This window comes from Cetorhinus maximus, chromosome 10 (genome assembly GCF_964194155.1).
Source record: "Cetorhinus maximus chromosome 10, sCetMax3.hap1.1, whole genome shotgun sequence".
Classification (NCBI taxonomy): domain Eukaryota; kingdom Metazoa; phylum Chordata; class Chondrichthyes; order Lamniformes; family Cetorhinidae; genus Cetorhinus; species Cetorhinus maximus.
Genome location: NC_135888.1, coordinates 24660015 through 24676079, shown reverse-complemented (window position 1 = coordinate 24676079; position 16065 = coordinate 24660015). Strand labels below are relative to the sequence as shown.

At 47.7% G+C, this 16065-nt stretch overlaps 1 protein-coding gene across 1 annotated transcript; it reads left to right on the top strand.

Annotated features, from left to right (window-relative positions):
- Positions 1 to 5982: 5982 nt before the first annotated feature.
- surf1 (SURF1 cytochrome c oxidase assembly factor) lies at positions 5983 to 16032 on the top strand. The gene is made up of 9 exons (XM_078550231.1): positions 5983 to 6087; positions 8576 to 8651; positions 9073 to 9200; positions 9431 to 9513; positions 11346 to 11537; positions 13303 to 13375; positions 13770 to 13932; positions 15357 to 15438; positions 15837 to 16032. Exons 1-9 carry the CDS (start codon positions 6061 to 6063, stop codon positions 15901 to 15903), a joined length of 891 nt encoding a protein of 296 aa, XP_078406357.1. The 5' UTR covers positions 5983 to 6060; the 3' UTR covers positions 15904 to 16032.
- Positions 16033 to 16065: the final 33 nt, after the last annotated feature.

The window sequence follows — 16065 nt, the reverse complement described above, 5'->3', positions numbered from 1 at the left end:
AGAAAATCAGCAGTGAGTGTCGGTCCCTGGAAGGAAGCACCGTGGGGAAAGTTCATTAAATTAAAAGATGTTTTAGAAATAGTTTTACATGTGTTGTGTGTGCCTTGCATTTTAGGTTTAACAAGGAGGAAAGAAGCTGATTTATCATGGCAGGCAATCAATGCTGGTGCTTCTGAAACTGCTTGTCTCATGTAGTACTTCTAAGCTTTTTCATCTCATGATTCTTTGTAAGAACGTGAATAGAACATGGCCAAATAAATATGTTGCTTGAAAATATTGTGCACATTATTGTGAATAATGCAATGTAGATGTACAGGCTCAAAATGTCCTGTGACAGGCCAACAAACAGTGCCTGTCATTAGTAGACTTGTCTTTGTCTTTTTAATACCAATTATATTTTGCTCTGGAGGTTGTAAGGTAGAAGGTTCAGAGGGGAATTGAAAAAGCAAATAAGGTAAGCAAAGAGAGAGTATGTGAAGAGACTGGCAGCTAACATAAAAGGGAATCCAGAAGTCTTTGATAGGCATACAAATAGTAAAAGGAGAGGTGGGGTTGATTAGGGACCAAAAGGGGGATTTACACATGGAGGCAGAATGTATGGCTGAGGTATTAAATAAATACTTTCCATCTGTCTTTACCAAGGAAGAAGGTGCTGCCCAGGTCGTGGTGAATGAGGAGATAGTTCAGACATTTCAAGGGTTTAGAATTGATAAGGATTGGCTGTCTGTACTTAAAAGTTGATAAGGAACCAGGAACAGATGAGATGCATCCAAGGATACTGAAGGAAGTGAGAGTGGAAATTGCAGAGGCACTGGCCATAATATTCCAATATTCCTTAGCCTCAGGGGCAGTGCTAGAGAACTGGATAATTGCAAATACTACCCTTGTGAAAAAAGGATGTAAAGATAACCCAGGAACTATAGACCAGTGAGTTTAACCTTGGAGAAATGATAATTTGGGACAAAATTAATGGTCACTTGGGCAAATGCAGGTTCTTTTAAAAATTCATTCATGAGATGTGGGCGCCACAGGCTGGGCCAGCATTTATTGCCCATCCCTAGTTGCCCTTGAGAAGGTGGTGGTGAGCTGCCTTCTTGAACTGCTGGAGCCCATGTGGTGTAGGTACACCCACAGTGCTGTTAGGAAGGGAGTTCCAGGATTTTGACCCAGCGACAGTGAAGGAACGGTGATATATTTCCAAGTCAGGATGGTGAGTAACTTGGAGGGGAACTTCCAGGTGGTGGTGTTGCCGTCTATCTGCTGCCCTTGTCCTTCTAGATGGTAGTGGTTGTGGGTTTGGAAGTTGCTACCTAAGGAGTCTTGTGCAACTTGTAGATGGTACACACTGCTGCTACTGTGCTTCGGTGGTGGAGAGATTGAATGTTTGTGGATGTGGTGCCAATCAAGTGGGCTGCTTTGTCCTGGACAGTGTCAAGCTTCTTGAGTTGTTGGAGCTGCACTCATCCAGGCAAGTGGGCAGTATTCCATCACACTCCTGACTTGTGCCTTGTAGATGGTGGACAGACTTTGGGGAGTCAGGAGGTGGGTTACTCGTCGCACGATTCCAAGCCCCTGACCTGCTCTTGTAGCCACAGTATTTATAAAGCTGGTCCAGTTCAGTTTCTGGTCAATGGTAACTCCCAGGATGTTGATAGTGGGGGATTCAGTGTTGGTAATGCCATTGAACATCAAGGGGAGATGGTTGGATTCTCTCTTGCTGGAGATGGTAATTGCCTGACACTTGTGTGGCGCGAATGTTACTTGCCACTTGTCAGCCCAAGCCTGGATGTTGTCCATTTGCTGCATTTGGACATAGACTGCTTCAGTATCTGAGGAGTCGCGAATGGTGCTGAACATTGTACAATCATCAGCGAACATCCCCACTTCTGACCTTATGATAGAAGGCAGGTCATTGATGAAGCAGCTGAAGGTGGTTGGGCCAAGGACACTACCCTGAGGAACTCGTGCGGTGATATCCTGGAGCTGAGATGACTGACCTCCAACAACCACCACCATCTTTCTTTGTGCTAAGTATGACTCCAACCAATAGAGAGTTTTCCCCCGATTCCTGTTGACTCCAGTTTTGCTAGGGTTCCTTGATGCCACACTTGGTCAAATGCGGCCTTGATGTCAAGGGCAGTCACTCTCACCTCACCTCGGGAGCTCAGCTCTTTTGTCCATATTTGAACCAAGGCTGTAATGAGGTCAGGAGCTGAATGGCCCTGGCAGAACCCAAACTGGGCCTCAGTGAGTAGGTTATTGTGAAGCAAGTGGTGCTTGATAGCACTGTTGATGACCCCTCCCATCACTTTACAGATGATGGAAAGTAGATTGATGGGGTGGTAATTGGCTGGGTTGGATTCGTCCTGCTTTTTGTGTACAGGACATACCTGGGCAATTTTCCACATAGCCGGGTAGATGCCAGTGTTGTAGCTGTATTGGAACAGCTTGGCTAGGGGCGCGACAAGTTCTGGGGCACAAGTCTTCAGTACTATTGCCAGAATATTGTCAGGCCCCTTGGCCTTTGCACTTTCCAGTGCCTTCAGCTGTTTCTTGATATCACGTGGAGTGAATCGAATTGGTTGAAGACTGGCATCTGTGATGCTGGGGACCTCCTGAGGAGGGCGAGATGGATCATCCACTCAGCACTTCTGGCTGGAGATTGTAGCAACTGCTCTAGTCTTATCTTTTGCACTGCTCTGCTGGGCTCCTCCATCATTGAGGATGCCAATATTTGTGGAGCCTCCTCCTCATGAGTCGTTTAATTGTCCACCACCATTCACGACTGGATGTGGCAGGACTGCAGAGCTTAGATCTGATCTGTTGGTTGTGGGATCGCTTAGCTCTGTCTATCACTTGCTGCTTATACTGGTTGGCACACAAGTAGCCCTGTGTTATAGCTTCACCAGGTTGATACCTCATTTTTAGGTATGCCTGGTGCTGCTCCTGGCATCCCCTCCTACAATCTTCATTGGACTAGGGTGGATTCCCTGGCTTGATGGTTATGGGGGATGTGCCAAGCCATGAGGTTACAGATTGTGTTCGAGTATAATGCTGCTGCCAATTGCCTCACGGGTACCAAGTCTTGAGTTGCTAGATCTGTTTGAAATCTATCCCATTTAGCACGATGGTAGTGCCACACAACACGATGGAGTGTACCCTCAGTGTGAAGGTGATACTTCATCTCCACAATGACTGTACAGAGGTCATTCCATTGATACTGTCACGGACAGATGCATCTGCGGCAGTCAGGTTGGTGAGGACGAGGTCAAGCATGTTTTTCCATCACCACCTGCCGCAGACCCAGTCTAACTGCTATGCCCTTTAGGGCTGGGCCTGCTACCGAGCCACTCTTGGTGATGGACATTGAAGTCACCCAGAATCCATTCTGCACCTTTGCCACCCTCAGTGCTCCCTCCAAGTGGTGTTCAAGTGGAGGAGCACTGATTCACTGAGATCCAGTCCCTAGGTCGATGCCAGGTGGTCTGTCCAGCTTCAGGAAGCAGTTTGTTACATATGAGGCCATTTAAGAGTCAACCACATTGCCATGGGGGGTCCGGAGTGACATGTAGGCCAGGCCCCCTAAAGGGGCAGTAGTGAACCATCATCATCAGACTTTTAATTTCAGATTTTTATTCAATTTAAATTCCACCATCAGCCATGGCAGGATTCGAACCCGGGTCCCCAGAGCATTAACCTCAGTCTTTGGATTACTAGTCTAGCGATAATATCGCCACACTAGCGATAATATCGCTACACCATCGCCTCCCCTTAAGGTTAATTAAGGAAAAACAGCTCAGATTAGTTCGGGCAAATTGTGTTTAAGAAACTTGCTTGAATTTTTTGATGAGGTAACAGGGTTGATGTGGGTATTGCTGTTGATGTGGTGTACATGGACTTCCAAAAGGCATTTGATAAAGTGCCTCACAACCGACTTTTGAACAAAGTTATAGCTCATGGAATAAAAGGGACACAAGCAGCCTGGGGCAAGATTTTTAGTTTAGTGGGTCTGGAAGCAGCCGGGAAATGGACCCCCGACCACAATCAGCCCCTAACCACGATTTCACACTGGCTGGCCAATTAGTCCGGAATGCACTGCCTGAGAGTATGGTGGAGGCAGGTTCAATTCAGGCTTTCAAAAGGGAAGTGAATCATTATCTGAAAAGGAAAAAATTTGCAGGGCTATGGGGAAAAGTCAGGGGAATGGCACTAGATGATTTGCACCTTCAGAGAGCCAGCACAGACATGATAGTCTGAATGGCCTCCTGTGCTCTCACCATTCTAAGTGTAAATTGGAATTGAGGAGTTCAATTTCAAGTAAGGTCCACATATAGAAATAGAAAGATGGAAAGAAATATTGGATTGAGAGAGAAAAAAGAGAACACAAAGTAAAATCATTTTAATTTCTATTTTTTTAATATCACAACAATCAATATCTGGAGGAATGAGATTCCACACTTGTAACAGTTAATTGACAGTGCCAAAGAGATTGTTTGATAGTAATTAATGGTTATCATATTGTTAGATGAGTACTTGGACTGAAATGACAAGGCTTAACTTTCTTGAACAAAAACAGAAAATGCTGGAAAAAATCAGAAGGTCTGACAGCATCTGTGGAGAGAGAAAAAAACAAAGTTAACGTTTCGAGTCCATATGACCCTTCTTCAGAGCTGAAGAGAAATGGAAATGTGATTAAATTTATACTGTTTAAGGGGGGGTGGGGCAGGTGGAGCTGAATAGAAGGCCAGCAGTAGGTGGGCACAAAGGAGGGATTGACAAAGATGTCATGAACAAGGGGACAAAGGGATTGTTAATGGTTGTGGTTAGTGCTTAAAAAAGGTGCTAATAGTGGCGTAAAGATAAGAAAGCAGAATGTGATTATAGCAGAACAAGTTTAGCATTGTGTGAACGAGCAACATGGAACAAGTGACAGATGGTCCTGTAGGGGTTGGGGTGGTGGGGGGGAAAAAAGGATAGAAGATGGGATAAAACTACGGATAAATGAATAAAAATAAAACACATTTCTTTCTTACCTTTATGCCGCTATGAGTACCTTTTTTAGCACAACCATTAACAATCCCTTTGTCCCCTTGTTCATGACATTTTTGTCAATCCCTCCTTTGTCCCCACCTGTCACTGATCTTTTATCCAGCTCCGTCTGCCCCACCCCCCTTAAACAGTATAAATTTAATCACATTTCCACTTCTCTTCAGCTCTGAAGAAGGGTCATAAGGACTCGAAACATTAACATTGTTTTTTTTTCTCCACAGATGCTGTCAGACCTGCTGAGTTTTTCCAGGATTTTCTGATTTTGCTTCAAATTTCCAGCATCCACAGCATTTTGCTTTTAACTTTCTTGAATATGACTGAAAAGAGAGACATGTTGCTGAAGCTTTTTGTCTTGCACTCATCGGGAGAAACAAGAATGTCAAATTCCAAATGATGGCAACAATTTATACTACAGGAGAAAAGGGTACAGATTGATTAACAAGTCAATTCTGATTGGCCAAGGCACTGCCATGGAGAAAGCAATGGGGAACTATAGGCTCCTGAAGTTCCCGGGTAATTCAAAATAGCCACAAGGCTTGGACATATTTCTTTTGTTCGCAGAGAACGGGGCCCTGCACATGAATATACAATATGTTGCTTCTAGCAAGCATAAATGAGCTACGTTAGGAGTTTGACTGATGATCTTAAAGTGGTTGTTAGTGTAGTTATTAGTGCACTCAGGATTTTCCAGCAAGTGCTGCCCAATTGCAGAATCGGATCCAGCAGTAGATGTTTTGTCTTGGGCTTTGCGCGGTAGCAAACTGCATTCTTGCTGGAGAATGAAAGTGTTGACAGTTCCCGGCATTGGTTCAGCTGCACATCCTGCAGGAACAATCAGTACAGAGACAACTGAAGCCGGGCAGGCAAAGCCCGCGCCCCGCCCCGCCCCCTGGAGACCAGACCCCGCCCCCAGAGACCAGGCCCCGGATGTTTAAACAATATGGCACCTTTCTAGTGCGGCGGCCCGGGTGACGTGACCCGGAACTGTAGCCGAGATTCCGGTTCCGGGTGATGATGCTGCGACTTGTCGGCCGGCGGGTGAGTCTCCCCCCCCCAACCCCTCCCCCGTGTCTCCCCCCACCCCCTCCCGTCTCTCCCCCCACCCCTCCCCCGTCTCTCCCCCCACCCCTCCCCCGTGTCTCCCCCCCCCAACCCCTCCCCCGTGTCTCCCCCCCACCCCCCCGTGTCTCCCCCCCCCAACCCCTCCCCCGTGTCTCCCCCCACCCCCTCCCGTCTCTCCCCCCACCCCTCCTCCGTGTCTCCCCCACCACCCCCGCGGTGTCCCCCCCCACCGTCTCTCCCCCGTGTCTCTCCCCCCCCCAACCCCTCCCCCGTCTCTCCCCCCACCCCTCCCCCGTCTCTCCCCCCACCCGGTGTCTCTCTCCCCCCCCCCCGGTGGGGGGTCTGCTCCGCTGACAGTGCACACACACTGTGCAGAAGGCAGGGATCAGGAACAATCCACGGCGACGGACTGTCTCAGGGAAGCACAGTAACACTTCCTGCCTTCATTCAGTAGGCATGGGCTTCACTGGCTAGGCCAGCATTTATTGCCCATCCCTATTTGCCCTTGAGAAGGTGGTGGTGAGCTGCCTTCTTGAACCGCTGCAGTCCATGTGGTGTAGGTACACCCACAGTGCTGTTAGGGAGGGAGTTCCAGGATTTTGACCCAGTGACAGTGAAGGAACGATGATATATTTCCAAGTCAGGATGGTGAGTGGCTTGGAGGGGAATTTCCAGGTGGTGGTGTTCCCATCTGTCTGCTGCCCATGTACGTCCAGATGGAGGCAGTTGTGGGTTTGGAAGGTGCTGTCTAAGGAGCCTTGGTGAGTTGCTGCAGTGCATCTTGTAGATGGTACACACTGCTGCTACTGTGTGTCGGTGGTGGAGGGAGTGAATGTTTGTGGATGTGGTGCCGATCAAGCGGGGCTGCTTTATCCTGGATGATGTCGAACTCCTTGAGTGTTGTGGGAGCTGCACTCATCCAGGCAAATGGGGAGTATCCCATCACACTCCTGACTTGTGCTTTGTAGATGGTGGACAGACTTTGGGGAGTCAGGTGGGTTCTCGTTGTACTATTCCTAACCTCTGACCTGCTCTTGTAGCCACAGTATTTATATGGCTAGTCCAGTTCAGCTTCTGGTCAATGGCAACCCCCAGGATGTTGATTGTGGGGGATTGGGGAGCCGGTTTAATTTTATCTTGTTGGAGATGGTCATTGCCTGGGACTTGTATGACGCAAATGTTACTTGCCACTTGTCAGCCCAAGCCTGGATATTGTCCAGGTCTTGTTGCATTTGGACATGGACGGCTTCAGTATCTGAGGAGTCGCGAATGGTACTGAACATTGTGCAATCATCAGCGAACATCCCCACTTCTGAATTTATGATGTAAGGAAGGTCATTGATGAAGCAGCTGAAGATGGTTGGACCAAGGACACTACCCTGAGGAACTTCTGCAGTGATGTCCTGCAACTGAGGTGATTGACCTCCAATGACCACAACCATCTTCCTTTGTGCTAGGTATGACTCCAACCAATGGAGAGGTTTCCCCTGATTCTCATTGACTCCAGTTTTGCTAAGGCTCCTTGATGCCACACTCGGTCAAATGCTGCCTTGATGTCAAGGACAGTCACTCTTGCCTCACCTCTGGAGTTCAGCTCTATTGTCCATGTTTGAACCAAGGCAGTAATCAGGTCAGGAGCTGAGTGACCCTGGCGGAACCCAAACTGCACGTCAGTGATCAGGTTATTGCTGAGTAAATACCGCTTGATACCACTGTTGATGACCCCTTCCAACACTTTACTGATGATCAAGAGTAAACTGATGGGACAGGAATTGGCCGAGTTGGGTTTGTCCTTTTTGTGTACAGGACACACCTGGGCAATTTTCCACATAGCCGGGTAGATGCCAGTGTTATAGCTGTACTGGAACAGCTTGGCTAGGGGCGCGGTAAGTTCTGGAGCACAAGTCTTCAGTACTACGGCCGGGATATTGTCAGGCCCCATAGCCTTTGCAGTATCCAGTGCCTTCAGCCGTTTCTTGATATCATGTGGAGTGAATCGAATTGGTTGAAGACTGGCATCTGTGATGCTGGGGACCTTCCATAGGAGGCTGAGATGGATCATCCACTCGGCACTTCTGGCTGAAGATGGTTGCAAATGATTTGGCCTTATCTTTTGCACTGGGAAATAGAACTCATGAATACAGATTTGTCACTGAATAAGACTCTGCCACTAGGGCCCCTTGTAATTCAGATTAAATTTATCAGACAGGCTGAATGTCTCAATTTTTTGGATTCTTGCTGCATTTAATGTTCTGGCCTGGTCAGATTTGTTATGTAATTGCATAGCTTTTTCAAAGAGCCAGCACTGCAGAATGGGCTGAATCCTGTCCTTCTGAAATGTGTGTCTCGAATTAAGCATGGAGTCACTGTGAAAGGGAGACATCAGCAGTGGTATTGGTGGGGCCCACAGAAAACCCTGGTGTTGAGCCCTTTTAAATCTTTCCGGTTTTTTCCCCTCTCTCAGGTACTGAATGTTTGCACGACAGAGGTGGTCACTGGGACTCACCTGATCTCGCCCTGTGTCAGAGCAAAGTTTAAAGGTAAGGAGCTCCCCCTCACTCCGCAATCACAGCTACGGAGTATTTACATCTTGCATTTATGTAGCACCTTTAACATATTGAAAACATCCCAAGGTGATACAGAGAAGGCTAATTCAAACAAAACTTGACACTGCGGCACGTCAGGTGATATTAGGGCAGGTAAGCAGAAGGTGTGTTTGAAGGAGCCTCTACAAGAGGCAGAGAGGTTTAGGGAGGGAATTCCAGAGATTCGGGCCCAGGCAGCTGAAGGCAGAGCAGCCAATGGTGGTGATTAAAATTGGAATGTGCAGGAGGCCAGAATTAAAGAAACGCTGAGATTTCAGAGGGTTGTAAGTCTGGAGGAGGTTATAGCGATGGGGAGTCTCGGCTCCTGCAGTTACTCGGGTGGGTTGTTGATGCTGTGTCTGTGTTTGTGCTGCAGGGATTGTTGTGAAACACAATGGGGTGTACATCTCCACGGCAGCGGTTGCCGCAGGTGCTGAAGATTCACTCCTGAAGTGGGCTCTGCTCCTAATCCCAGTCGCCACCTTTGGCCTCGGAACCTGGCAGGTAAACTTGAGGGGCGTGGAGATTGGGGGGGGCAGGGTCCGTGCAGGGTTCAGTGCTCCCAATATTCGCACTGATGTTGACATGGACAAAAATAATCAAGAAACCTTGAGTACTTCAAAACCCCTGATAGCCCTGGGATTGATGTTGGAGAGGGCCAGGTGGGCAGGGGAGTGTGGGCATGGCTGAAGGATGTTGGAAGGGTCTGATTATTTCTCTCTCTCTCTCTTCAGATTCAACGTCGGAAATGGAAACTGCAGCTTATCAAGGAACTGAAGGAGAGAACACACTCTGACCCCCTGCCCCTTCCCCTAGAGTGAGTAACACAGACCCCCTGGAGTTGCATGAGCCCTCTGGTGCCCCAGAGTCATAAGGATTAGGAGCAGGAGTATGCCCTAGGGGGAGACAATGGCGTTGTGGTATTGTCGCTGGACTAGTAATCCAGAGGCCCAAGCTAACGCTGTGGAAACGTGGGTTTGAATCTGTTGGAATTTAAATTCAGTTAATAAATCTGGAGATAAAAAGCTAGTCTCGGTAATAGTGACTATGAAACCATTGATGATTGTTGTAAAAACCCATCTGGTTCACTATTGCCCTTTAGGGAAGGAAATCTGTCGTCCTCACCTGGTCTGGCCCACATGTGACTCCTGACTCAAAATAATGTGGTTGACTCTTAACTGTCTTCTGAAATGGGTGAGCAAGCCACTCAGTTGTATTAAACCACGACAGAGTCTACAGAAAGGAACAAAACCAGACGGACCACCCAGCATTGACCGAGGCACCGGAAATGACAACGGAAATCTCAGCCCTGTCAACCCAGCAAAGTCCTCCTGACTCACATCTGGGGGCTTGTGCCAAAATAGGGAGAGCTGTCACACTGTCTGACATAGTCACACTCACGGAATCATACCTTACAGAGGTGACGGCACAGCGGTATACAGTCAGGAGGGAGTTGCCCTGGACATCTTCAGCATTGACTCCGGACCCATGAAGCCTCATGGCATCAGGTCAAACATGGGCAAGGAAACCTCCTGTTGATTACCACATACCGCCCTCGCTCAGCTGATGAGTCAGTGCTCCTCCATGTTGAACACCAATTGGAGGAAGCACTGAGGGTGGCAAGGGCACAGAATGCACTCTGGGTGGGGGACTTGCATGTCCATTACCAAGTGTGGCTCGGTAGCACCATTAGATGCCGAGCTGGCTGAGTCTGAAAGGACATAGCTGCTAGACTGGGTCTGCAGGAGGTGGTGAGGGAACCAACAAGAGGGAAAAATATAATTGACCTCATCCTCACCAACCTGCCTGTAACAGATGCATCTGTCCATGACGGTATCAGTAGGAGAGACCACCGCACAGTCCTTGTGGAGACGAAGTCCCGCCTTCACATTGAGGATATCCTCCATCATATTGTGTGGCACTACTGCCGTGCTAAATGGGATAAATTTTAAACAGATCTAGCAACTCAAAATTAGGCATCCATGAGGCACTGTGGGCCATCGGCAGCAGCAGAATTGTACTTGACCACAATCTGTAACCTCATGGCCTGGCATATCCCCCACTCTACCATTGTCACCAAGCCAGGGGATCAGCCCTGGTTCAATGAAGAGTGCAGGAGGGCATGCCAGGAGCAGCACCAGGCATACCTAAAAATGAGGTGTCAACCAGGTGAAACTATAACACAAGACTATTTGTGTGCCAAACAGCAAAAGCAGTAAGTGATAGACAGAGCTAAGCGATCCTAAAACCAACGGTTCAGATCTAAGCTCTGGAGTCCTGCCACATCCAGTCATGAATGGTGATGGACAATTAAACAACTCACTGGAGGAGGAGAGTCCAGAAATATCCCCATCCTCAATGATGGGGGAGCCCATCCAAACTCCAATGAGTATAGGCCCAACCTGCTCAACCTTTCTTCATAAGACAAACCACTTCATCCCAGGAGTCGCACTGACCTTTGTCCCTCTCCACTGTCTCCTGGTCTGTGTTTGGATGGTTGGGACACCAAGGTCGAGAGAGTAATGACCTAATATGTTTGAAGGGCAGCAGGCTTGGCCCTTCGGCTCTGTCCTGTTTGTGTATTGTGGGAGGGAGAGGGGGGTCTAACACGGTAACACAAACTGTAACCTTTGTGTCCTCTCTGTCCAGTCAGCTGGAGTTGAAGGAGCTGGAGTTCCGACGGGTGAGGGTGCGAGGGAGGTTTGACCACTCCACGGAGCTCTACATTATGCCCCGATCACGGGTGGATCCGGATAAGGAGGCGCAAGAAGCTGGGCGTCTGATGTCCAGCACAGAGACCGGGGCCAATGTAGTCACACCATTCAACTGCACAGACCTGGGGTACGTAACAGATTGCCATACACAAGAACAGGAGGCCATTCAGCCCCTTGAGCCTGTTACACAGGAACAGGAGGAGGCCATTCATGCTTCTTACACCATTTGGTTAAGATATTGAGAGTATGGAAATTGAGAGGGCAGTGGTGCAGTTACTGACCACACATTCTCACAGCTAACTCCTTTTGCATCTTCCAACACCTATCAACACCTCGCACTAAGCTATTTTATATTAAAGCCTATTTTTAACGACACAAAAAAGCTGCTGATACGATGGTTTCTATCCTCAAAGTGGCAGTTTTGGGGAAACTTATCAGCATTCTGTCTGTGTTTGTCCGGTAATTTAACCTGTCTGGATCGGGACCATGAGGTGTTAAGAGTTACAGGAGGCATCACAGGGTCCATTCAACCCATTATTAGGGTCTTTAATTTAGCCTGTACAGCCAATCTCAAACTGTGGTTTACTCCCACTGTCTGACATACTATATCCCATCAAACACTCCCAGGACAGGTACAGCATGGGGTTAGATATAGAGTAAAGCTCCCTCTACACTGTCCCCATCAAAAACTCCCAGGACAGGTACAGCACGGGGTTAGATACAGAGTAAAGCTCCCTCTACACTGTCCCCATCAAAAACTCCCAGGACAGGTACAGCACGGGGTTAGATACAGAGTAAAGCTCCCTCTACACTGTCCCCATCAAATACTCCCAGGGCACGTACAGCACGGGGTTAGATACAGAGTAAAGCTCTCTCTACACTGTCCCCATCAAACGCTCCCAGGACAGGTACAGCACGGGGTTAGATACAGAGTAAAGCTCCCTCTACACTGTCCCCATCAAATACTCCCAGGGCAGGTACAGTACGGGGTTAGATACAGAGTAAAGCTCCCTCTACACTGTCCCCATCAAACACTCCCAGGGCAGGTACAGTACGGGGTTAGATACAGAGTAAAGCTCCCTTTACACTGTCCCCATCAAACACTCCCAGGACAGGTACAGCACGGGGTTAGATACAGAGTAAAGCTCCCTCTACACTGTCCCCATCAAATACTCCCAGGGCAGGTACAGTACGGGGTTAGATACAGAGTAAAGCTCCCTCTACACTGTCCCCATCAAACACTCACAGGACAGGTACAGCACGGGGTTAGATACAGAGTAAAGCTTCCTCTACACTGTCCCCATCAAACACTCCCAGGACAGGTACAGCACGGGGTTAGATACAGAGTAAAGCTCCCTCTACACTGTCCCCATCAAACACTCACAGGACAGGTACAGCACGGGGTTAGATACAGAGTAAAGCTCCCTCTACACTGTCCCCATCAAACACTCCCAGGACAGGTACAGCACAGGGTTAGATACAGAGTAAAGCTCCCTCTACACTGTCCCCATCAAACACTCCCAGGGCAGGTACAGCACGGGGTTAGATACAGAGTAAAGCTCCCTCTACGCTGTCCTCATCAAACACTCCCAGGAACAGCACAGGTTATGCCCCTCTTAATGTATCAGTGTGTTATTTTCTGTTAGCCGCAGCAGGTCTTTCAGAGTAGTATTTCATATTAGTCCAAATATATGTTGGTTTTGATGTTGGCTTGGGAGAACAGCACTGAGAGCAAACTGCAAGTTTACAGACAGATCGCTCAGCCCATTAATCTGTGTCTAGCCCATGGCTCCAGCCATCAGCTCCATTGTAGAGGAGCTTGTAAAAAAAACCACCACTCTCCTCGGATGTTGTACCTCTGGATTAACTGCCCATGAATTTATGTATTTCAGGGTGAGGATTCTTGTTAACAGGGGCTTTGTACCCAGAACGAGGATCAAGCCAGAAACACGGAGCAAAGGACAGGTGAGAGGATCCTAGGAAACAGGCAGGTGAGGGTGGGTAAACTCCATGACAGGGGATAGTGTACATGGACTGTGGGATTTATAAGCTGAATGGCCTCTTATCTGTGATGTGACAGTTTGTGGTGGTGGAAACTTTGCGCCTTTTGTTACCTGTGTCGACCAATACAAATTGCCTGTGTATTGGCCTCTAGATCAAAATGCTTAGGCCAAAATTCTAGACAGGTGCAAACAGGTGGGGGGAGGCAGGTATGGATGGGGTAGGTAGGGGTGACGAAGGGGTTGAATAGGACAGTCTGTATACTCAGTATGAGTGGGGAATTGTTTGCAGTTTTGTGTTGGCGATGGGAACAATAAAGCTTTAGGAAGCAGTGTTGTTCGTTGTCTCCTCCCCGTAGATTACAGGAGAAGTTGAGCTCGTTGGGGTTGTTCGACTCTCGGAAACTCGCAAACCGTTCATCCCTCAGAATGACGTTAAGAAGAACTGCTGGCATTACCGGGATTTGGAGACAATGGCACAAGTTGTGGGCACCGAACCGATCCTCATCGATGCAGACTTAGGTAAGGCTTGGTGAAAACTGCTCAATGAGTAGCACTCACCTCCTTCAAATCTGGAGGTTGTGGGTTCAACTTCCACTTCGGTGACTTGAGCCCACAATCCAGGCTAACGTTTCGAGTGCCGTACTGAGGCAGTGCTGCACTGTCGGAGGGTCAGTACTGAGGCAGTGCTGCACTGTCAGAGGGTCAGTACTGAGGCAGCGCTGCAGTGTCGGAGGGTCAGTACTGAGGAAGCAGTCTTTTGGGTGGGATCTCTTACTCTTAGGTGGATATAAAAGATCTCAGCCACTATTGAGGAAAAGCAGTGTCTTAGCTAATTTTTATCCCTCAACCAACATCACTGAAACAGCTGATCTGGTCATTATCCAAGTGCTGTTTCTGGGATCTAGCTGTGTGCAAATTGGCTGCTACAGTTCTGGTATTACAACACTGACTACACTTCAAAAAGTACATTACTGGTTATAAAGGATATTGGGATGTCCTGCGATTGCGAAAGGTGCAACAGGTTATTAGAAATAGGACTTTAATTAAATGTTTCCTTTCAGCAGCCCTTTTGTAGGTCGTTCCTCAACTCCTCCACAAAGCCACCAGCCAGTTCTTCCCAATGTGAATGGGATCTGCTATGTGCCCTCACCTCTATGGCTTAGTCAGTACTGAAGGAGTACTGACCTGACGTCGTATTGAACCATACTGACCAGGGTTGGAGTTATCCTCAACCCTGTTGACAGGTGGTGCAGTTGGCTGAGTGGATAGAAAACAGCTCAGGGTACCTGCTCATAACATTTGACTGCCCTTCAGGTGAGGGCAGGGAGCTCAGCTGTGCTGCTGCTTAGGTTGAATTTCCTGACCATGATTACACTTGTACGTGCATAATTCCGTTCTCTCTCCAGCTTCCCCAGAAACACATAGATGCTGTTCATTTCTACTAGTCACTGTATTGAAGTTCCACATTTCTCACCACACCCTGATTAAAGAAGTTTCTCCTGAATTCCCGATTGGATTTATTAGTGACTTTTATTGATTGCTCCTAGTTGTGATTTCACACACAAGTATAGAAACATTTTCTTTAATCCTCTGTCAGGTTCTCTCTCGCGGTAGTCTCTTCAATCTTTCCCTATCGTTTATAACCTCATTTCATGCTATCGCTCTTGAAAATCTTTGCACCTTTTCCAGTTTTATCCTTTTTATAATATGGAAGGGGTTTTACAAGTTAAACTTTTTCAATTCTATCCCTCTGCCTCATTTAGATTTTCCAAGGAATGTGTGGCCTCTCTCCATCCTATCAAACTGTGCCACCTAACTTATTGAGATGGGAAACACACTGCCTGTATCAGGCTAGGCTGATATTCTTGATGTGATTCTGACTAATCTGATAATCTCACTGGTTTCTTTGAACATTGAGCTGATTGCATCGCCATCTCTCACAGATAGCACAGTCCCTGGAGGTCCAATTGGCGGGCAGACAAGAGTCACCTTGAGGAATGAACATCTGCAGTATATCCTAACCTGGTAAGATTATAGGGCAGGTACTGTACAGCCAAGTCTTGCTTATAGCCTCAACGTGTCTAAACGTTACACAATTTACAGCACAAATAAGCCGTCTCCCATCCCCCTCGCCCTTTTCATCTTCACTGTTCCCTGTGGTAACTAGTTCTACATTCTCACCACTTCCTAAACTCCCTATTCAGTAGTGACTAGCTCATTTCCAGCCTAGTTCTGGTTGCACCTAAATGCAAACCCTTTTATAAATTGAAAGACCTTCTGGTCACCTCTCTGCTACTTTCACCCAATAAAGAGGCCCAAGCCTGTTCAATCTTTCTTGATAGTTGTCTCCTGTCTGATCAAGTATGAGGTTTGATTAGCAGCTTCACTATTACTGTATAAATGTTGTATTTTTTATTTGGAAGGTATGGATTGTGCGCAGCAACGTCCTACATGTGGTTCCAGAAGTTTGTACGGAAAATCGCTGTCTAGTGACCTGTTCAGCAGCTTCTCCATGGAAATTAACTTCCCTGTTATGAATCTTTTTCTGTCTCCCCTCTGTGGGAAATATGATGCTGTAAATTCTAACAAATAAAACTGATCTGTTTATGTTCCAAACAAGCCTCCTCCCACTCTTCTTGATCACACCCTATA